The sequence below is a fragment of the Trachemys scripta genome, chromosome 6 (genome assembly GCF_013100865.1).
Source record: "Trachemys scripta elegans isolate TJP31775 chromosome 6, CAS_Tse_1.0, whole genome shotgun sequence".
In the NCBI taxonomy this organism is placed as follows: domain Eukaryota; kingdom Metazoa; phylum Chordata; order Testudines; family Emydidae; genus Trachemys; species Trachemys scripta.
Window position 1 is genome coordinate 40,927,282 of NC_048303.1, and position 24,662 is coordinate 40,951,943.

General features: G+C 38.9%; 1 protein-coding gene across 3 annotated transcripts in view; it reads right to left on the reverse strand.

Annotated features, from left to right (window-relative positions):
* The window catches only part of TENT2 (terminal nucleotidyltransferase 2), a 73,146-nt gene that overhangs the window by 42,008 nt on the left and 6,476 nt on the right, over positions 1-24,662 (reverse strand). For 2 of the 3 annotated variants that reach the window (XM_034773724.1, XM_034773726.1), the window contains exons 2-9: positions 21,854-22,045; positions 20,967-21,092; positions 18,585-18,834; positions 16,716-16,830; positions 16,519-16,610; positions 15,251-15,317; positions 13,724-13,793; positions 1,684-1,760 (exon numbers count right to left, since the gene is read on the reverse strand). In XM_034773724.1, the coding sequence (XP_034629615.1) occupies positions 1,684-1,760; positions 13,724-13,793; positions 15,251-15,317; positions 16,519-16,610; positions 16,716-16,830; positions 18,585-18,834; positions 20,967-21,092; positions 21,854-22,008 (952 nt within the window). In that variant the 5' untranslated portion in view covers positions 22,009-22,045. Of the gene's footprint in view, positions 1-1,683; positions 1,761-13,723; positions 13,794-15,250; positions 15,318-16,518; positions 16,611-16,715; positions 16,831-18,584; positions 18,835-20,966; positions 21,093-21,853; positions 22,046-22,184; positions 22,238-24,662 lie in introns of all 3 variants that reach the window. The other variant, XM_034773725.1, reaches the window with a different exon arrangement.

The following is a 24,662-nucleotide window of genomic DNA, read 5'->3' on the forward strand; positions in this document are numbered from 1 at the left end:
TATTCTCCTTTTGTTTGAGAGGGGAGGGAAATGTTAATATATTTTACTCTGTCTCTCTCTACTCTGCTTTGAACTGCTGGTCTGAAACTGGGGCGAAAGCATCCCTAGAGGAATCAGCATGTCTGTGGGCTGATCTTTCTGCTTATCTTCTCTGGGAGGGTGAGCAGAAGATCTTGGTGCTGAGAATTAGCTGATATGCTTCACTCCATGAAGGTGAGCAGGGGAACCAAGCACTGATTTTATTATTCATTTATTTCTCCTTTGGGAGTTTGTCCTCATAATCCTGCTTCAGAGGGAGAAGTGAAATTGGGCTCAGATTGCACTGGGAATATTTCAAGGGGTTAGCAATTTCCATGACCTCAGAGATGCTGAGGTTATTTGTCTCTCTGCCCTAACACAGCCCTCTCTAGGTCTCTCAATGACCTAACACAGCCCTCTCTAGGTCTCTCAATGAAGGCACTAGCTTTGGGCTCAAGAACAGCCTCCTCAGCAGCTCTATCCCTCTCTTTTGTATGGGATCCACATGGGCCAGATAAGTCTGTTTTCCCCAGGGGTGAGGGGACTCTCATCTAGGATGTCAGCAGGAATCTATTCAGGTTGGGGGCTGTTATAGAAGTAGCAAGAGGGGGAGGGAGCTGGGCCCAAAGGCTCCTTACTGCATCCTCAGGCACTGGCAGTGACTGTGCTGTATCTGGAGCCCCCCACATCAGTGAACTGAAGGGAAGCAGGGGCAGCTGAACTCTGCAGTCAGAGGCGTGGCTGCTAGTGTGGGCTAAAGGGACACTGGCACAGTCTTCCATCTGGCATTCTAATCTTCTGGCTTCAGTCTCCTCAGGGAGATGGAGGGGGCTGCTTCCCCCAGAACCTGTTCTTTCCCAATCCTGCCTGTCCCGTTTTCCTACTTGGGCAGCATCTTGCCCAGCACTGCTAGCCTCTCTAATCCTGCCTGGCTCCTCTCCTGTCCAGGGGCGAGGGTCTAAGGTGACCCCACCCAGACTGGGAAATTGCACTCTACCTGCAGAGCTGGTCAAGCTTCCCGACACAGACCCTTCCATTTACCTCTAGCTTTTCGCAGGCTAGCTCTCTCTCTGCAAGGGTGCCAGCTGCTCCAAACACCTCAGAAGGGGAATCAGAGCTGAGAGGGCAATCTCCCCCCAAAATCAAAGGCAGGCCTGGGACTCTGCTAGGAATTAACCAGACTAATTATTTAATGGATTTTTCAGTCTAAATCTGAAATACTGTTTGGAATTCCCCTCAAAGAAGCTCTGCAGTAGGAAGGCAGAAAAAACTGGGGGAACTTCAGGGAGCAGGGCATTCCACTGCTCCCAGTGCCTGATGGTGCTGATTCTGCCCCCAAGCTGCAAGGCAGGCTGATACACCCACTGTAATAGCTCTGTGGACCTAGCATGAAAAAAAATATACATTTTAACTTTTGAAAGTTAAAAAGATTAACTAGCCATATTAAACTACACTACTTTTCTCCATATAACTGATCTTTTAAGAATTGTAGGTAACAAGAATTACTGTACCTATTTTAGTTACTTAATAAGACAGATAACATCCCAATATGATTAGATACTAGTGCATGTGTAATAAAAGCTCCTATCAAGAGAGTTTAACTGAAGTGCTAGTTTAAAGTAGGAGAAAGTTCTCTGGGAATAAGAAAATATAAAGACAACTTACTGTATGCATAGGTTCTGAGAAGGAATGTATTTCTTATTCCTACAACATTGTTTACATTCAAGTCAAACTCCACACAGCTATGTGGGGGGAAAGAAGTCAAATTGTATCACACACATTTTTCAAAATAAGACATAACTACAATATATTTATCATCATCATCATCCTGTCATTGACTGAATTAACAACCATGAGTTTGTTTACTGGAAACTTGAGTTTAAGATAAGCCTCTAGACTATTGCTTTTTGGAGTCAATAAAGCTGTAAGGATGTCAAATGTGCTGCTTGCTTCATTATTGCTCATGCCTCAATTATGGACTTGAATTCGGTTGTGTCTGATACAACTAAATAATATTGAAATTGGATAGTATAGGATATGCAAGAAGAACATAGTCCAAACCAATAGGATGGCTTAAAATCCTACATGTTTTTGTATTAGCCTACACATTTACACTGACAATATTTAATATATATATTCCTTTGCTAAACAAACAAACTTGGGTTTGATGAAGCATCTTTTGAAATCATTTCTGTGATGTTTTAGTTTGGAACAAGTCCCTGAAAAAGGGAGAAGGAAAATACAGGTAGAAGGTTTCGAAACACAAGGATCTTCCTATACAATTCAGGTTCAGATTTAATTGATCGTATTCTAGGGACACACCAATGTGGCTACACACACTTCAGTGTCCTGGTTGTTTCTTAACTCTGCAGTGGTGTTTGAATATCAAGCAACAAGCACTTTAGAAGGAGATATTTGTTTTGTACAAAATCTGCAAGATTTGCTATTAACTCAGTTTCTCCATTGTTAATCTGACTTCAGTGTGTGCGATTTTTATAAATTTCACGTTATTAGCAGCAAAACAAGTGCAGCAAGAAAAGCATAATATGCCCATTCCCAACTGACAAATTTTAATTGTAGTGCCTGTATGAGATTAGAAAACTCTAGATTAGTGACAGCATCTGAATTTACAGTCAAAGAAGAACAGCAATGTTTTAATCTATATCAGAAAGGACACACTGCAGATAGACCAAAAGGGAACTCAAATCAATGATACATCAGAGATTCAGGACTGATTCAGTCAAATTTTCTCAAAGTGTCAAACACTCCTTATTTTGCTTTGATTTTAACAGCCATCTCTTTTTTAATTTTTTAAATCTATTTATGAAGCTTTAATAGGTTTACAAATCATTGCCTTAGAGATATCAAAAATAAAACAATAATAATTTCAGCAGTGAGCTTTTGTTGAGAGAAACATTACACAGTAATATAATCATGAGATCGCTGTTTAATAATCTCTGCTTGGGAAAAAATCCCTTTGGCATGTTACTTACATTTCCTTTATAATAAATAATCCTATAAATTGGTATATTGGTGGAAACAGAAGCATGCCAATTAAGCTATCAATTCTGAATATCTGTAGAACACACTATACTGGTAAAGGAATTTTTATTTTGTTAATTGCTTTAAAACAGCCCATTGTATCCGACATATTATTTTAAAACCTATATCAGAGTTAAATCTTACTCTTTCAGAAGTCATCAGAGAACAATAAAGCCCCACAAAGTAAACAGAAAATTAGCAGAGTAGGAAGTTTACAAGTTTGAGTTAGTATTTGGTAGATATTGTAAATAAATGTGAAAACACCGCTGGGAATATTAGTGGTCATTGAACTGCACTGAACTAAATATGCTTCCTGGGAGCAGCTGGGAAAGAGAGAAGATGCCTGGACAGTGAATTCCCCTATATTTAATTTGGTTTATACAGGGTTAGTCCTCTAGGTATTCATTGCCTGGTTCATTTTTTGATCTCTGTATGGGTAAGTGCATGGGTACATGCATGTGAGAGTTAATGAAGAGTGTGGGAGAGAAAGAGGTTGATGGGATAAGATAGAAAAGTAGTATGTCATGAGACTTTAGGAGAAGAGGGAGACAGTAACATACACAATTAGGGAAAGAATTAGGTGAAGGAAAGGAGGCAAAAGAGGAAATAAGACACTGAAGACTATTCAGGAAAGATGTATCACCTTTAGGGAAATTTTATGATGAAACTTAGTTTTATAAAAAAATGCCTATTCAGTAGAACAAAATATTTTGTCAAATCTGTACTAGAACTGGAAAAATCTTCATGCAAACACAGCAGAGCACAGGACACTCTGCCTCCTCCGCCAACCCTCTAGCTCAGGAGAACAAGCAGTTCTGGGTCTCTGGGTCCTAGAGCTGGGGGGTTAGCAGGGAGGCACAGTGGCTCAGCTCTCTGCCTTTCTGGCAGCTACTCTCAAGGAAGGCTCCTGTCAATTTCAGAAGAGAAATTGACAAAAGCCTTCCTTCAAGGCGGCCAGGAAGCAGGAAAAAAAAATAGTTTTCAGTCTTCTGAAACAGGATTTTTCTCAAAATCCCTTCCCATGAAAGTTATTTTCCCTATAATTAGATTGAATCTAAAAAAAAAAAAAAAAAAAGAAAGAAAGTCTAACAAAAGCAACAAAACCATAGAAAGTTTTACTGACAATGTTACAACTAAAAATACACAAATAGTACAGCAGCTGTTTAACTCCCATAAGCTACAGGTGTTGGCAGTATAGTCTTCTTGGGTGATAAGTTTGCCCTGGGGGCTAATAGATGACAAGTAAATTTTTCAATCCCTGATTGTAAAGAGTTTCCACTTTGTGTGTTGGTGTTAAGATTATGGCAATGTATTAGGTGAAACTTTACATAGTAGTATTAATGGCAAAACTAGTATGAACTGTAAGCTTATCAGAATATTTATGAAAACTACCTAATATGGTCATTTTCATACATATTCTTAGGATTTGAGTTTTTTTAAAACTTGTTGTTACATAAAGATAACTACATCTAATCACTTAAGTTTCTCACTTGTGAGTTACTACTAAATGCGCACAGGAGACCACTATGGTATCTGGGCAAACTTTACATGATCCTTGCTTTTACTTCACTATTTGGATAATTTATCCACTGTTTACCTATGATTGATCATTTGATTCAACTATTTTAAAAGTAATATTTTGCATATTTTGATCTTGTGTCCCACAGTCCTATGCCCTATCCAACAGACCACTTTTCTCCTATTTTGAACCTCATTGTAAATGGAAAAAGTATGTAATGAAATTCTAATTAGCATTTTATAATCCAGAATGCAAGTATAGCAAAATTGGAAGGTAGTTAATAATAAAAACTGAGGAGATACTAGATTTTGTAGTACCAAAGGGGATATAGTAGGGGTTTTTGATCTGATCACAGTGGCTCTCTCCAAGGAAGGTCTCAATAAGTTTTGGGTTCCCCGCCCCAGGACAGGATGAAGGGGGAAGCAGGAAGAAAGGGGGCAGTGAGCAGAAAATAGCCGAATATTAGAAAGCTGCTCAGGAATGATTCTCTACTAGGAATGATTAAAGTATAGTCATCATATGAAAATGATATACAAATTGTCTTCCTATCTTAACATGCAGGCCCATAAATTAGAAAGACTTGGGCACCATTCCTATACTTTGTCACTAATTTAATGCTTTTACATGTAATCTTTTTTCCAAGTAAGCACTCAGATGTTGAAAACTTAGCTAGGGTAACAGGATATAAATAGTTATGCTGTACAGCAGGGGTCGGCAGCCTTTCAGAAGTGGTGTGCCGAGTCTTCATTTATTCACTCTGATTTAAGGTTTCACGTGCCAGTAATATATTTTAATGTTTTTAGAAGATCTCTTTCTATAAGTCTATAATATGTAACTAAACTATTATTGTATGTAAAGTACATAAGCTTTTTAAAGTGTTTAAGAAGCTTCACTTAAAATTAAATTAAAATGCAGAGCCCCCCAGACCGGTGGCCAGGACCCAGGCAGTGTGAGTACCACTGAAAATCAGCTCACATGCTGCCTTTGGCATGCGTGCCATAGGTTGCCTACCCCTGCTGTACAACATCCTAGTGCATCCCTCTTATTAGGCTAATGTTATTTTCATATTCATTCATAAATTTCACAAGAACTTTTTTGCATCCATTATGCTTTCATTGAGAAATCTATTTTTTCACTTAGATACACATTTTTTAAACACTTAAGGAAAAACAAATAAAAATTAAATACTAAGCCAAGTATTTAATGCACATGCATAATCCTTGTACTATACTGTTAGCATGGAAGTCCATAATTTGTGTTACAAATTCAAAACCTCTCTCCACAAAGTATTTAGAATGTTAATTTTGATTCAAACCAGACTCTATAGTTTGTGCATAATGATTAAAAAACAATACGTCTTTACAAAAAATCATGTTTATTTGATGTTAAGGCGGTTTTACAACAAAGTACAAAGATCAGTTACTTACCCTACAGTAAATATGGTTCTTCGAGATGCTGTTACTGTGGATCCCACCATGGGTGTGCATGTGGATCACACGCTATGACCCTAAGCACCCCGTATTCACACCCTACACACTACTGTAATAAACTTTGTACAAAATATGCCTTGTGAGGCATTTGAAAATTTAATAACTCACTGATCATTAATATTCTTGAGTGAGGTACATATGCAGCATGTATTAAGAGTTATGGATGTATGCTGGAATGATTAATAAAATGTGTTTAAACCAGGCATGCCAGGGGAAGTTGGTAACCAGGTCTGCCCTAGACAAAGGAATTTGTATTTGCTTCTCTCACCAGCCTGGTGATCAGGCAGAGACAATGAAGACCCATTTTTACATATCAGGTAAACACAGCTATAAAGCTAACAAGCGAGGGAGGAGACAACATGGCAATTATGTCCCAGCAGGAGAGAAGCTTGTTTGAAAAGTAAAACCCAGACCAATACATTGCAGAAGTTTACTGGTCTATAAAGATAGGGGTGGGGTGGATGGGCTGAACCTCAAGTGATAAACAATTGAATCAACTGATTGTATACAATGTTACTGTATTATCAAAGTTTACAGGGTGAAATCTTTTCTGAAAAAAGAACAGGGAGTACTTGTGGCACCTTAGAGACTAGCATTTATTTGGGCATAAGCTTTCATGGGCTAAAACCCACTTCATCGGATGCATGCAGTGGAAAATACAGTAGGAAGATATAAATATATCTATATCTAATCACTATATATAGATATATCTATACACACACACACACACACACACACACACACAGAGAACATGAAAAAATGGTTGTTGCCATCAATGTAGCGCAAGTAGAGTAGGGGCGTTAGGAGAGGAGAGCTCAGGAAGCGTTGTTCTAAGTCAGCCATAAAAATGTTGGCATACTATGGGGCCATGTGGGTACCCATAGCAGTGCCCCTGACTTTAAGGTATACATTGTCCCCAAATGTGAAAAAGTTGTGGGTAAGGATGATGACATCATTATCTGGACCCATGGAAAAGAAGCCCATGAGGAATTCCACCATGATTTTAACAATTTCCATCCCACCATCAACCTCAGCCTGGACCAGTCCACACAAGAGATCCACTTCCTTGACACTACAGTGCTAATAAGTGATGGTCACAAACACCACCCTATACTGGAAACCTACTGACCACTATACTTACCTACATGCCTCCAGCTTTTATCGAGACCACATCACACGATCCATGGTCTATAGCCAAGCTCTAAGATACAACCGCATTTGCGCCAATCCCTCAGACAGAGACAAACACCTACAAGATCTCTATCAAGCATTCTTAAAACTACAATACTCACCTGGTGAAGTGAAGAAACAGATTGACAGACCCAGAAGAATACCCAGAAGTCACCTACTCCATGACCATGCCAGGCCCGACAAAGAAAGTAGCAGAACGCCACTAGCCATCACCTTCAGCCCCCAACTAGAACCTCTCCAGCGCATCATCAAGGATCTTCAACCTATCCTGAAGGACGATTCCTCACTCTCACCGATCTTGGGAGACAGGCTAGTCCTCGCTTACAGACAGTCCCCCAACCTGAAGCAAATATTCACCAGCAACCACACGCCACACAACAAAAAACACTAACCCAGGAACCTATCCTTGCAACAAAGCCCGTTGCCAACTCTGTCCACATATCTATTCAAGCGACACCATCATAGGACCTAATCACATCAGCCACACCATCAGAGGCTCGTTCACCTGTACATCTACCAATGTGATATACGCCATCATGTGCCAGCAATGCCACTCTGCCATGTACATTGGCCAAACCGGACAGTCTCTACACAAAAGAATAAATGGACACAAATCAGACATCAAGAATTAGAATATTCAAAAACCAGTCGGAGAACACTTCAACCTCCCTGATCACTCAATTACAGACCTAAAAGTCGCAATTCTCCAACAAAAAAACTTCAAAAAACAGACTCCAACAAGAAACTGCAGAACTGGAATTAATTTGCAAACTGGACACCACTAAAGTAGGCTTGAATAAAGACTGGGAGTGGATGGGTGATTACACAAAGTGAAAACTATTTCCGCATGCTAATTTCCCCCCTACTGTTACTCACACCTTGTCAACTATTTGAAGTGGGCCATCCTGATTATCACTACAAAAGTTTTTTTTCCTCCTGCTTATAACAGCCCACCTTAATTGATTAGTCTCTTTAGAGTTGGTATGGCAACACTCATTTTTTCATGTTGTGTGTGTGTGTGTGTGTGTATGTATATATATATATATATATAATCTTCCTACTGTATTTTCCACTGCATACATCCAATGAAGTGGGTTTTAGCCCACGAAAGCTTATGCCCAAATAGTCTCTAAGGTGCCACAAGTACTCCTTGTTCTTTTTGCTGATACAGACTAACACGGCTACCACTCTGAAATCTTTTCTGAAAGTTAACAATACACCGGTGATTATTATGATGATAATGATGAAATGTATGTATATATTAACACTATGTGAGGAAATATGAATACTTAATGATATTATGCTTTTAAAGTCTGTGCCCAAACAGAAACAGGTTCCCTCTCAGCCAGGAGAGCTGGCAGCTATCTACGGTCTTCAATGAAATTAAGCAAAGCGTGACCAAAAAACTATAGAAGTGCCATTTACGTAAGCAGGGAGATGGGAAGTCCACAGGAAGGGAAGAACAGCATGAGGTCATCCTGCCTCTTGAAACAAGGTCACTCAAATTTGGAAGATATAAGCAAGGACAGAAGCCACCTTTGACATCCATCACTAGACAGACAAGGGAACAGCGGAGAAAGATGGGTCTTTCAACCAAGGTTGTATTGAAGTCTTTGGACACTGAAAATAAAGTAAGAAATCTGCTTTGGCCAAGATCTTTCACTCACAAAGACAAGCGAAGCCAGCACCTTGTGCTTCTGTGGAAGGTCCTGAGAGAAAGTCAGCCATGACTGGGAAGAAGAAAGACTGGTGTGACGAACCATCTTGAACAAAGCCCGTGCCTTGCTCGTTTATCTTTTAGATACCTGTTCTCCCTTTTGATTTGCTTGTAACCCTTTCTAACTTTATTTCTTTTACCTGGCATCACTTAAATGTATTAACAATAGGACATAGGTTTTTTTTTTTTTTTTACTATAAACCAATTCTGTGCTGGGTTTGCAGGAAAGGATATATTTATTCCAATTAAATTAATAAACTGTGATGTGCTTTTGTTCCTTTAAAGAGACATACCGACCTTATTATTTCTCTGAACTGTCCAGGCGAGGGCTGGACATAGAGCACAAGATTTTGGGAAAATTTGGGACTGAGAGCATGTTGGGGTCACCCTGCTAGTTGTAACCCAGGCTGGTAGAAGCCAGAGTGGGTCTGTAGACAGGCTGCTCAGGTCAGAATTGCTGAACCAGGGCTAGCTGCATAGCACACAGACATTCAGGGTATGACCTGCATGCTTGCTGCTGACTCAATCTCCCAGGTAGTGAGTTACAGTGATAAAGCATTGAGAGGCACTAAGTGTTACAGGGTAAGAAGTGACAACCCCTCCCTGGTCTGAATTGCACATGCACAAACTTAAAATCTTTTCAACAGCCACATCCAGCAGGGCTGCACATGTGCCTGTGCTGCCTCATGCTCCTGTGCAACGGCCATGTCCCTGCCCCGCCCTCAGTTTCTCGTAATTCAAAGCCCTTGACTGCTGAGGACTCCAAAAGCAGGGATGGAGAATGGGTCATGGGACCCACATTTACCACAACATCTTAAAGACCACTGCTACTATAGAAAGGCAAGGGATGGTGGCACAAGGAGCGTCAGCTGAATCAGTTGAACAGAAATTGAAGTACAGCTTTCCCAAACTTGGCATCAGATCTAGCTAAATCCAGTGCATAATGCTTGACGTACATGAGTGGGTTGCTCTGTGTAACTACCTTGCAGATTTCAGTACATTTCAGGAGTAGGCTACAGATGTCACCTAGGCTCTGCTGGAGTGAGCCTTAATAATCATTAGGATAGGCACAACAGCCAGCTGGAAACACAATTAGATACAAAGACTACTTAAATGGATAATGGAGTGCATGAAGTAGCCTGTCCCTATAGCCACAAATAGAAAAGGGGACATTCTGAAAGATTTGGGCCTGTCAATGTAATATAGAAGAGCTCTGAATATGTCCAGAGTATGTAGCTTTTTTTCCCCTGGTGGGGAGTTTCGGGAAGAACAGACATACATTAACAGATTGACTTAAATGGACCTCAGAAACCACTTTGAGAATGGATTTTGCAATGATGTATCAATACCACCTTGCCCATACAGAATGAGGTATACAGGTTGTCATAACTATAAAGGGAAGGGTAACAGCCCTCCTGTGTACAATACTATAAAATCCCTCCTGGCCAGAGATTCCAAAATCCTTTTACCTGTAAAGGGTTAAGAAGCTCAGGTAACCTGGCTGACACCTGACCCAAAGGACCAATAAGGGGAGAAGATACTTTCAAATCTTGGGGGGAGGGGGGAGGCTTTTGTTTGTGCTCTTTGTTTTGGGGGAGTTCGCTCTTGGGACTAAGAGGGACCAGACATCAATCCATGCTCTCCAAATCTTTCTGAACAAGTCTCTCATATTTCAAACTTGTAAGTACAGCCAGGCAAAGCGTGTTAGTTTTATCTTTGTTTTCTCAACTTGTAAATGTACCTTTTACTAGGGTGTTTACCTCTGTTTGCTGTAACTTTGAACCTAAGGCTAGAGGAGGTTCCTCTGGGCTCCAAGTTTGATTACCCTGTAAAGTTATTTTCCATCCTGATTTTACAGAGATGATTTTTACCTTTTTCTTTAATTAAAAGCCTTCTTTTTAAGAACCTGATTGATTTTCCTTGTTTTTAGATCCAAGGGGGTTGGATCTTGATCCACCAGGAGTTGGTGGGAGAAAGGAGGGGGGGATGGTTAATTTCTCCTTGTTTTTAGATCCAAGGGGGTTGGATCTGTATTCACCAGGGAATTGGTGAAGAGTCTCTCAAGGCTACCCAGGGAAGGGAATTAGCACATTGGGAGTGGTGGCAGCGGATCAGATCTAAGCTGGTAGTTAAGCTTAGAAGTTTCATGCAAGCCCCCACATCTGTACCCTAAAGTTCAGAGTGGGGAAGGAGCCCTGACACAGGTGTTCTGACATGAGTGCCCGACACTCTCTCACTGTTCTGGCCAAATTGATGACCACCAAAAAGACTGTTTTGAGAGTAAGACTGTAGATGGAGCTCTCTGAGAGGGGTTTGAAGGGAAGCTCCATAAGCTTTGAAAGGACAACATTGAGGTTCCACATGGAAGCAGGTTCTCTAACCAGCAGATAAGTAAGCATTAGTCTCAAGAAATTTGGATACCATTAGATGAGAGAAGATGGAGAGCAATTTTATCACAGACCAGAACCCCATAGTGCTAGGTGCTGTACAAACAAAACAAACAGAGATTCCCTGCCCCCAAAGAGGTTACAATCCAAGTATAAGGCAAAAGACAACAGAGGATAGAGGCAGATAGGAAGTACAAGGAAACAGTCAGTCAGTACTGGTCAGCAGGACAGGTAGTGATCTCAGCACACCTGCAGCATAACCATTGCCAAGTTTTGTGTAGGCCTCATGGCAAGGTAGAATTTTAAGGCCGGTTTTGAAGGAGGATAATGAGTTAGTTTTGCAGATGTTTATGGTAAGCTCTTCCCAAGCATGAGTGGCAGCATGGGAGAAGGATGAAGGTGCTTGTTTTCTTAGTACATGGGATGAGGCTCTGCATTTCTGAACACGTGGAGGAGTAGATCGCAGCAGCGCCAGTAAGGCCAAGATGACAGATCATAAGGGTACTGACCCAATTACAGTTCTCCTGTCCACTGCCAGTCACATATCAGTGCCCAGTACAGAAAGAAACCTAGAGGGAACTCTGGGAACATTCTGACCCACTAGGGAGGATTCCCTAATTGAAGTAGGGAAGAAAGAGTGGCTTGGAGATGGCAAAGAGGAGTATCTCTCTTTCAAAGGCTTCTTCTCCCCACTAGAACCAAGGTTATGGTGCCTGGTTACAGGGAGGGACTTACCATGGATGGGCTCCTCAACTCTGGGTTGGTGGATTTCTCTTCCCCAGGGTAAGACATGACTTTCATGGATTGCTCAAGTAAAAGTAATTTGAGCCTGATGTGTCTCAGTTTGAGTGCAGGATGAGAAGTTGCAGCAGAAAAAAACCACTTGCTGGGGACGTCCCTGTCCCTGAAGTGGAAGAGACATCTGCTGAGCCCATCAATGAAGAGCATATGACCATATGAAAGATAGGGTTTAAACCCTGTGGGTTTAGAGTTTGAAATGATGACAGTTGGTGCAAAATGCCTTGCCCTACTCTACAGGGGGCATATGGGGCAAGTACCCGTTTTTTTTAAACATCCAAGTCAAAGATAACGAGAAGTGAAGAAGAGTTTCTTCACAAAACAAAGTTTGAAGCTCAAGAAGTGTAGTGGGTTGAACATTTGCTAGGTTCCATTTTGCTGCCACAGACAGTAAGAGGCAACTGAGGGAGGGTTGCAGACATTCTGTCCTTTATGTCTTGGTATGGGAACATGAGACGGCACAGGGGGCATGTGAAGCACCGACAGACACTGCTATTCAAAAGATTCTGAGCTTGTGTATGTGAGGCACATTCACATCTACAGTGGGATCCACACTGCCACACTCAAAGAAATCATGAATTAATTCTTGACAACAGTTAAACACTTAAAAGGTGAAAACATCTTGAATTTTTTCCCCTTTGAATTTTATCCTGCAATGAACTAACTATTAACTAGAGCTGTTTGAGAATTTTTTCCTAAGATGTCATTTCTTTGGGAAAATGCCAATTTTTGCAGGACTGCACCAGCAACTACACTTTTGGTGGGAAAGATGCCTCAGGTCAAAACTAGAAGCCACCCCCACCTCAGAATAGTCCAGTCGTTACGGCCCTCACCTGGGAAGTTGGATGTACAGGTTCTAGTTTCTGCTCTGCCTGATTTGGGGCACGGGCTTAAACATGGGTCTTCCACATCCCAGGCGAATGTTCTAGCTACCAGGCTATTTACTACTCTGTAGTGGATGACTCACTCTCTTCTGTATGATCTATTCCACTTTGCATAAATAAGTAAATATTCAATAGATCAGAGATAGAGTTCGATTCTCTGTCTCTGTAGTTAGAATATTCACCTGGAATGACTTGAACCTGAATATCCACTTCCTTGGTGAGCCCCCTAACCACAGGAATACTAGCTATTCTGGGGTGGGAGCGCTCACTGATTTTTCACAGAAGATTTCAAAAGGTCTCTGATATGTCCCAATGTGGAACTGGACATTTTTCAAAATCTCAAAAATGTTTGCAGGATGAGAAAAGGTTCTTGCCCAGATCTACTATTAACTAAGGCCTTTAAGAGACAAAACGCTGTGTACATGATATGTGACGTGGTGCTGCTATTTATTCACATCATAAAAACTCAACAGCCACTCCAGTTGTGAGAATTGCTTAAGGCCAGGAAGAAGATAAGTTGACATTATCACTGCGCTAGCTGACAAGATCTATGATCTGACTACAGTACATGTCACAAAGAAGCAGCATGATTTTAATGGGACTACTCAAGTGCAAAGTACATTTTAAGAACTTTACTCTATCAGGCCTAAGAAAGGATGTTAATTTAAGGTACTTGCCTGACTTTATCCCTGAACTTCACTATTGGCACTTTTGCTCGGATCAGCTGAGGTCTCTCAATGTAGTTTGCTGAAAGGGAGGAAAAATATATTCAGTGAAGTATCAGGCAAGATGCTGACTGTAAGAAAACTGGATCCTAAAGCGGTAGTCAAATTGTTCATATTTAGTAAATAGGAGCTGACTAGTGAATTTAGCTAAAGTGATTTAATGAAGTCCAATATGAACTTTTGCAGTAAACCTAGAAGAACTACTAGCTAAACTACAATCTAGGTGATAAGAAAAAATTAAAGTTAACTTCATTTCTACTGTGAAAAAAAACATTGGTGGAAGGTTTTTCAATGGGACATGAGATATAAGCAGATTAATCCTAGAGAGAACTATTCTTCAAATGCTACACTGAATACTCCTTGCTCACATGAAAAGGACCATCGAACTCAATGAAACTGCTTATATTAGTGCTACTTACTTTGTAAGAGGTACAAAACCAGACCTAAAACTTGGAAGCCAGACCCACAGTCTGCTAATATACAGCAAAACAGACTAGCACTGAGCTGTGGGTGTGAGATGTAACTAGCCTGTCTAATTTTTAATCATTTCCCTTAGTACTTAGGATTTTTTAATCTACATTTTGTGAGATTAGTACTTTGATTTTGTCTCAACGCAAGAATTGTATCTTTATTATACATACATACTGTACTTAAAACTCTCGGCAGGAGCTGTTAATTTGGTTAATTGACTCTGTTCTAAGAAAGATGTTCCCTAGCATTCTATCAACATAGAAGACAAATTATTGTTATTTTTGTAATTAGGACAACTCTTTCCATCAAAGGGGAAGAGGGGGGATGGACCACACCTGCACTTTGTTTTTCGGGAGCTAGGACATATCTTCCCAGAGGCATCTCTCTCTCAGCGATAATCAGGAGAGACAGAGAGAGAAAAGCAGAGTCCAAAGGAGCTTAACCATTATGGAGAACCATCAGGGAACAGAGCTTTTAATAGTCTTCACTATTTTAGCAAAATTTGGGACCACTTGAACTTTGCATGCTTTCTGTATCAGACACATAACATTTCATTTTCCCTTTTCACTACTGTAAATTAAGCCAGAAGTAGAAAGTATAAGGAAAATAAGACCACGTTAAATTAACTTACTCCTCACTATAATACTATTTTGTATTTCTCTCAAAGTAGCGAGTATAGATTAAGCAGTTTATCATCATGTTTACAGTCAGGTTCTCAGTAACCTAAAGATATAAGGTTTGGGTTGCAAGCACTAGAGAGGAATATTAGTTTATTAAAAATAATCTTCCCAGTGAAATTTAAAAAGTCATCTCTATCTGATTTTAGAATCTGCAAAGGCCTTTCCAACTACTGTACCACTTACCCCTTCTGATAAAATACTGTATATTATGTGATTTTATCCCACATGATTGGAATCTAGACAACATACACATATAAAGGTAGCTTTAATGAACTATCCATTTTGCCTCCAGAATTACAAACACTGTTACCAATTGTCTGAGACTTACAAAGTTTAGTACAGAAGAGTTTTTGGACTAAGCTGAGTATATGCCTTGCTTCAGTCTTCTGATTTACCTGAAATATGAAATGTAAGATACAGAACATAAGTACGTGACCTTCTCTTTCCCTTATACAATATTTACAGTGAATGGAAAAAAATCTGATATTTTAGGAGATGAGCATGTAAAAACCTATCAGCATTCAGGAAGTTTATCAAAACCTTCATAATATTTTCTTTAGCACCAGCTAAAATATTTCATACTGAGTACTGCTTATCATGCATCATAGTCACACCAGAGAACAACTATGACAGGAAGCTAACCCATAACTGAAGAAACTGGAGTTTTGCAACCTTCGCTTTAATTGCTGTTACTTACAAGAATACTCCAGAATCCTCTACTTAAGACTTAGTTTTACTATTCCTTTTCTCTAAACTTAACACAGTTCCCTGTATTTAGTTTCCTCTCACTATATGTAGTAAAGTATATTTTAGTGATGATATATTGCATAATAAGTTTTCTTACTGTGGCAACTCAGTAAAATTACTGAGTCTCTATTCCCTCTTAAAAAGTTCACATTCTCTGTTTTTTTCCTCAATAGGATTTTGTATCACGGAAAGTTTGTCTTTGTTGTCTCTTAATAATGCAAAGAGCTGTCACCACTATATGTAACCTGGACTTTAAGTCATTTTCACCTTTGAGAACTTTTTTCCTATTGAAGTAAAGTACGCGTATTGAAAAATCTAAGACACGGAAGGTATAGCAATATTCGCTATTTCTGCCTTACTTGATGTGGCAACTAAGAAAAAAACATTACTTATTAGAACTATCAGTCTTGTGCCTTTGAAAAAAGGAAGAAGAGCACAGAACTGGGAAACAGGATACTTGGGTTGTATTCCCAGCTGTGTCACAGATTTCCCAGCGTGACCTTGGGCAACTAACTCATCCCTCTATGTTTCAGTTCTGCCCATTTGTAAAATTAAGATAACTACTTTACAGGGCTGTTGCATGAAGCTATATTAAGATTTGTAAAGTATTCTGAGAGCCACAGATCAAAGCTCTAGCAATGTGAAAGATAATTGTTAAATAGAAGGTTTTGACATCCCCTGTATACACCTCTCAATTTCTTACATGGGCGGATTCCAAAAACAGACTTAATCCACTAAACAAAAACCACGTTTTTCAAGGTAATATCTTGAAAGGGACAATTTGCTTTATTACAGAGTTCACTGTATGAACAGTCTTCCCATTTTAACATGTTTTTTAAAGCAACTTACTGGCTCCTCTTTAACCACCAGGCACAGGTCACCATCACTGCTACGAGTACCAAATCCATTCAGTGAGGATCCAACCAAGAAGAGTCTGCTCTCTGTAGCAACAGAACCATAGAATGAAGCTTGAGAACTTTTCTTAGCTAGAACAAAATCTTGTATCTGAATATTCAAATATGTACTAAAAGCCTAAAATAACATACGTGGAAAAATCCGCTGAATTTCCTTCTGGAGTTCCGTTCGGCAGAGCTCTTTTTTGTTCAAGTCGCAGGTTTGTTGCTGACATGCTTGAAACAACTCCAGAACCTGTTGACTTAACTTAACACCCCCCCACACACAAAAAAACTTTTATAATGGGCAAAAAATACAGATAATGGGTGAAAAATTCCCGTGAAAAATACAGTTATATGAAAAACAGAAGACAGAATACATCATAATTAAGAGCCAATAACATACATATAATATATATGTCTATATTAGCTTCCAAAGTCTATTCACTCTTAGAGCCTTATCCAGCTCAAATTCACCTTAATCACCCACACAAGACTGATTTGGCCAACATGTGGAGAGAGGCTAGCTATCCACAGCAGGCCAATTTCCATCTTCAGCCAGGCAATATCTGCAACCTTCCAAGCAAAGAGCAGCCCTAAAGGCTACAAATATTTTCTACTGACTCAAACAAATAGGAAATTTAAAGTTATCAATGTCAGGAAAAACAAATATTAAAAATACTGTTTTGAAGACAGTTTGCATGAGAGGAAAAATCAAGACACTAGCTATCTGGCAGAAAAATTCTCGTTTTATTTGGAAACAAACATTAGTTTTTCTTAATCTACTGTATAGCTATGCATTATAATAATCATCATCATCATCTTGAAGTAAGTATTTTCACAGTAGTATAACAACACCTTATAAAATACATTCTTGACCTTATTAAAAATGAAAATTCTAACATGGCACTTCCCTGTTATTTGTTACATAATGCACTACAGTCTTTCAATTTCAAAAGAAAAGGCTGCAGCAGGCTTTGTTCTTATTTTGTGGCTCTGAAAACATTATATCCAGAGGTGGTGCTAGCTCACTGGGGGCCCTAAGCAGGAATATTTTTGCCACCCCCAAAAGTGAATAGGTGGCACCCTTGAGCTGCTCAAGACCCTAAGCAATTGCTTAGTCTGCTTATGCCTACCACCGGCTCTGATTATATCCACTATGCCCCTCCTCCCACACATCCTAGAAGATGCAGGATACAGCAAAAAGCTTTTTCCTCCCTTACACATCCCCAGAACTGGAATGATAAATTCTCCCTCACCTCCTCCCGGTTTGGGTAGAGAGGCTTCTCTACAGCTCTCTCATTACACTACAAAGGGAGCCATCTCCCATGCTACTGGTCTTTTTCCTTATTAGTCTTATCTCTGCTGTTTCACAGGTGATGCAACAAATGGAGACCCCTATAATTTGCACTCTGCCTGACCCATATGCAGATTTCATGAGATCCACATGTAGGAAGAAAACAGGGAGGTAGCGTTGAGCTAGAGACATTCTCTGCCCCTTGCATGAACGCACCCCAGCAGCCATGTTTGTTAAACCCAGCAGCAGATACTGCCATAGAATCCCCAAAAAAGTTTTCTTGGCAACCTGAGAGACAAGGGTCTCCCTACTAGCTGGAGAACAGACTTAAATTAGTTAATGTTTGTAAGTGCTCTGTATAAGCATCATGCAAGTGACAAGTAGTAGTATAACTAGCTAATTTAAATTTGTTAATAGATCATAGACTATTAGAGTTGAAAGAGACCTCAGGAGATCATCTAGTCCAACCCCCTGCTCAAAGCAGGACCAAACCCAACTAAATCATTCCAGCCTGGGTTTTGTCAAGCCAGGCCTTAAAAACCTCTAAGGATGGAGATTCCACCATCTTCCTAGGTAACCCTTTTTAAAACAGAGTGGTGTCTTACCTTTAATACTTAAGAAAAATCACTAGCATTAAATGTTTTCTTTATACTTTTTTCATATAAATGATAAAATATGAACATCTCACAAGAAGAAAGTAAAACTCAGGCCTGTGTAAGCATTACCTTATCTTTGGCCACAGGGAGCGTGGTTTCTATAGGGTCTGGAAATGGAGCATCTCGCAAAGGTGGAACACATCCAGTCAAATCTGGTATGTAATGTGCATGAAACAATGGTGAAGGAATTGATCCGGGGAATGAGTATCTGCGTTCTTCTGGTAAAGGCACTGTTTGGTTAACTAGAGTTGACTCACAATGAGGTGAATGAAACCGCTGACGTTTGACATCATAAGGAACATTTTGTTCACTTAGCCTCCTGCAAAAAACAAAGACAATATCCCTCCAGTTTGTAATTTAAACATGTACCAACATCCAATAATGAATTACTTAAAGTAGAGCCTGAAGTACAAATACTAACAGTTAATTACAGTGAATATTTCAGCAAAACCAAGTTTTTTTTAAAAAACAAAAAGGTACGCCTATCCTAGATACTAAGTAAATCAAAATCTTGAATGGAGAACATAAGAGAATGGATAACCGCTGAAGTGCAGTAAACTCTGAAGTGCAATGCACCATCAGCTGCTTAGTGGCACAATTTACATTATACAACAGTAAAATGAATACCATCGTCAACTGAAACTAAATGGTGAATTCGGTTAGGCAAAAATATAACTAACCAAGCTGAAGTCTGGTCAGACTATTTTTATGAAAATACTATACTTTTTTTTCTGAAATACTCACTACTGAAAAGTGTGTTTTTGTAAATTACATCAACATTGGTGCAGTGAAAAGTTGTGTCCAGTGTGTATACCCAGTGACAAATTTGATATATTCAAGGGTGGGAAGGGGAGAAAGAGAGAAACTTACCACAATAGCCATTCAAAATGTAGAATTTGTCTGTGTAGGTTTAGATTGTACAGACAGTAAAATGTGTAATCTGGGCAAAAAAGAACCACTATTCATTTGGCAAATATTTATAGTTTAATGCATTCATCAATGTGGCTCAAAGTTAACGTGTCCATTTCAAACACAAACAATATAATTGAGCATGATCTTATTAGCTTTAGAAATCTAAATATACTTTATGATGTGATGTTGTGGTCTTACATTCATCTTGACATTTCCAACTCCCATTGTGATAAAGCTGTATTAGATGTTAGAGTCTATACATTTTACTTTCAAACAGCTGTCCTACAGAAGAGGATGCTCTAGTTTTGTATACAAAGAAAACATGAATATAAAAGAAAAGTATATTTATTCTTTACAAAAATGCACCATGAACGAACTTTTCTTTTAAAAAAATAAACCTGTTTAAAATAAAAATCTGAAATTTGAGAAACTGATTGGGAATTTTAAAAACAGATATGTTGGTTTCCTTTTCCAATCTATGAGTAAAAATCAGGTGGGAGAGGATGAGATATACAAATTCTAAAAACAAAGGACATGGGGACAGATTTTCAAAGATATTTAGTCACCTACAGATGCAGATGTTTGCCAACGGGATTTTCAAAGGGTGTCTATCTGCATTTCTAGACACCTAAATACCTTTGCTTCTGGTCACCATGGCCAGATTTTTAAATCTGTCAATTTGTTAGCTACAGTTAATACTTCCTTTGTTTAATAAACAATCAGTTTAAATGCAAAAACATGTTTTGATTATTTTTTCCTTATGTATCCTATTTTTGCACATTTACTTGAATTCCAATTTCCATCTAAATCCAGCTTGACAACACTGAGTAAAACCCAGTTTCCATCTGGAATTTCCCTTTCAGAAAAACCTAAGACAACTGAGAGGGACACAAAGTTAAGTGTAAGTTTGTTTGTTTATTGTAGAATAGCCACAACTTGCTTACAAAATTCCAAAAAGCAAGAATCTTACTTGTTTCATATATATATATATATATATATATATAAAGGCTAAATTTAATTAATACTGTACTGCAAACACGCTCTCAGATGCAGAGGTAAACAAACTGCAAACTTCCTGTTTTCTATGTCACAGAAACATCATAATCTACATACAATGTACATTGAAAAAGCAGTTCTACTCAACTTGAATTTTTATTTCCTCATAATTTTTAATCAAATTACTGACACTAATCTACTTCAAGTTAAAAACATGTGTGTGTTTGTTTATACAGAATCAGGGCCCTGATTTGCAAGTCAGATGGCGGAGGGGCCACTAGTAATTGAAAAGGAAATAAAAGAGCAGTATATGCCAAGCACTTTTCTACTACATCTAATATTGTCACAAGCAGGTGTATGAACGCTTAAAAATGCTGCTATGCATGCACTTGTATCTACTTGACCATAAACTTCTTATTCAATATTCCTGATTCTAGACAATTTTAAATAAAAATTGCAAATTGATTTCACCATCAAGTCTCTCAGAAAATCACCTTTTCGTGCATTACAAGCATAAGTAATTATACACTAACAAATACTTACTTCCTGCCTCGGAATAATGTGGGGGCAGCTGATGCAGGTCCTGAGCTGCCATTTCCATACGTCAATGGCTGTGGCGAAACAGCTGGAATAGTTGAAAGGTTCCCACTCAAGAGAGCTCTAGAAAGACTGCAGTACATAATTATTATTCAGAATATTTTTTTACACTTTTCAACAAAAAAATTAAGCAGAAAACCCCAACTATAACCTATTTGTTAGAAGTAGTATGTCTATTCTTTAGATTTGAAAGGAGGAGGAGAAGAATACTTTTCACAGGATGAAATTGACTAGAATAAGAAAATGAGGTAGTCACTGTGCAGAGTACAAATACAAAAGGAACTTTGCAAACTCACTCAAAAACAATACTTAGTGTTAACATGAATTTCTCAAGAGAACATTCATGCTTTAAAACTTAACCTCAGCCAAATGTTCCTTTCCCTTATTCATCTCCTCCGTTGACTCTCCACCCCCACCCATTCTCAATTTAAGATCCTCAAAGACCCACTGTGGATTACTAGCTCCCACTGCTGTGATGCATCATGTATTGCTCTGGTGTGTATTTCATCCACCACTGAACAGTAATGGAATATGCAGGCCACCAAGAGAGATAATGCAAATCCATGTTTAGAAATTGATAAATTTCTAAACAAAATTAAAATATTTTATATGACAAAGTGTAAAATATTGGAAAAATATATCCTTCCAGTGATTGAAGGAAAGTAATTTCTATTTAAGGAAGATAAATTTGGGGCCTGATTTGACAGTGACATTTGTTAATTCTCTGAGAATTAGCTTCATTTGATTCCTCCCTCCAACCGAGCTCAGTTTAAAAAAAAAAGGCTCAGGCCTTTCAGGAACCATTTCCCACTCTGAAATTCTACTGTACTTACGCTGCATTCTGAAAGTTGAACCGAGCATCAACAATTTGCTGATGAGAGAGAAGAGTGGGTGGTATGTTCAGAGGAAGCTCATTGAAGAAATTATTGTGCTGCTGATGTTTTGGAAGAAAGGGTGGACGACCCAAGTTGGAGGAATTTGGGAACATGCTCTTCTTCACTGAAAGTGAACATGTATTCTTCTACCTAGATCAACATTTCAAAAAAATCCTGAAATTAGGCAGCTAACAAAATACTAATTATGTACTTCTTTTCAAATCATGCATTGATTTAACTATTTTGCCACTGAACAACTAGAATACTCAAACAGATTTCTAGAAGTCACCTTAGATTTTCTCAGCCTTGTCCTATGGGTATTTTATCACCTCTGAGAAGACACTGTGTAAAACAAAATCATTTTAACAAGTAGTTACCTTGATTTAGCAAATTCTTTTAAAGGGAAATTTTGATTAATTCCCCATATCTAATTTTTGTTTAAAATGTTTTATAAAACCTAAGGTAGGCATTTCCACTGTCTTGTTGAAAATTGATTTCCATGTAAATAGTCTACTTGGAGTTAAACATTTCTAGGCAATACCCCAAAAGAAACAAAATAGTACTCAGTTTACTACATAAGAACCAGAAGGTGCAACTGACCATAAAATAAAACAAAACTAATATATTATCGTGTTCAAGATGAATATGCAAAAAGTAAGCAGCCAACATTAATGATGAAATGTAATTTAGAGTTTTAAAATGATTTCAGTTTCAACAATATAAATGAGTTCAATGGAACTGTTCACATGCATAAAGTTACTCATATGCATGTTTACAGGATAGAGTTCTAAGGCAGAGGTTCTCAAACTGTGGTCCATGGACCACCAGTGGTATGTGAGCTCCATTCAGGTGGTCTGTGGATAGTTCCCTCTAAAGTGCATGCATGGGCGGCCACACACAAGAGAATGAAGGGCCACCCATCTAATTAGTGGAGCCGCGCAGGCGTGGCTCCACTAATTAGGTGCCTGGACCCTGGAGGAGACACACATGTAAGGGGAGGTGGTAGCCTTGGGGGGAATAGAGGGTAGGTGGGAGGGGGCAGTGGGGTGAGATGAGGGGGTGGGGGAGAATTTGGGACGTGCAGGGCTGCGGCAGCAGAGAAAGAGGCGACTTTTCCCAGCTTCAGGGCTGCGGCTGCTGGGGAGAGACGGCCCTCCTTCCCAGCCTCAGCTCTGTGGCTGCTGTGGCAGGGGGAGAGACACTCTCCCACTGCCTTCCCAGCCCCAGCTCAGGCGCTGGCGCAGCAGGGGAGAGAGGGCACATCCATCGCATTAGAAAGGTAAGACTCCTGATATTAAAATATGAGTTGTGCGTTTTTATTTGTAGAACAAAAAACATTATAATTAAGCTTTTTTTATATATATATAGCGCTTTTATCCAAAGCGCTTTACAATAGTTAGCTAACGGTACAAACAACATTTGGAAAAATCATGAAGTGGTCTGCCGAGACCCTTGGCAATTTTCAAGTGGTCCGTGGAAAAAAAAAAGTTTGAGAACCACTGTTCTAAGGCAATAGTAGTAAAAGTTTGATTTTTTTTTTTATTACACATTGCTTCAGCTGACTGTGACAAACATTTGTGAGTCTGTTACAGTTTATCTAACCTACTATTTTCATTTGCCACCATGTAGGAAAATGCCAAAATGTATCATTTAAAATTACATACATTGTATAGAATCAGAAAAATCAGATGGATTAAAAGAGAAAAAACAGACATTAAAAAACGTCATCTTTAATACAAATTAGACACAGAATTATAATGTACTACAGAAGTTCCTGAGCATTTCTTCTTAAACTCAATTTACGTTATAAACAAGTTTCCTTTCTTAAGTTACTAACGCTGCCTCAGAAGAATTTTCAAATCCAGTTTGCTAATCACTGCATATTGCTGTTTACTTTTCACCTTTCTATTTGCTGCAGTGAAAGCCAGAGAGTTTTTTCAATTTTCTTTATAGTCAGTTTCATGTTCAGGGTCTTAAACCCAAACACAAATCCCAACACATAAGTAGCCCCACTGGCTGCGAGAGTTAAGATTATACAAACATCCCTATGCACAAAAAACCTTTTTCATCGGAATGCCTAAAAATAATTTGGAAATAAAATTAGATATTTCCACATTTTTAGGTTGTCAACTTGATTTTATAAACACTACCCCACCAAAAAAAAAAAAAAAAAAGCCACCCACAACACTGATATGCTCATGCTAAAAAAAAAAAAAAAAGTTAAACCATTAAGGAACTCGGTGGGAATTTCCCAATTGCTTAAGAAAAGAGAAACCATATATCATAGAAACAAAAACTGCTCCAGTCCCATTTCCAGCACCAGATACATCCCTTCATATACGCTAAGTCCTTGTGTATTCCATGACCCCCCCCCGCAGCGACAAAACCTGAAGTGATGAAGTGAACATATCCTTTGCAAGAAAATGTGCTTCAGAATCCAAAAACTTTCTTTTAAAAATGGTTGTGAAAAACCCGTGAACCAAGTATAAATCAATGCACCAGTTATTTTCCTGAATCAGAATACAACCTAAACACATGGCTCAGAGATCTGAACTGCTCAGTTTGTACAAATGGTGATAATTTTCAAGCTTAATGATAACTATGTTAATATTTAAATTAATTTTCATTACTGACTGTCTTAGTAGAAACATTTAGTAAGGGCTTGTCTTAATGGGGAAATTTACCAGCATCATCATACTGCCACATGGGGATTTATACTAATATAACTACAGCAGCATGGTAATGCTGGTAGATTTCCCCATACAGA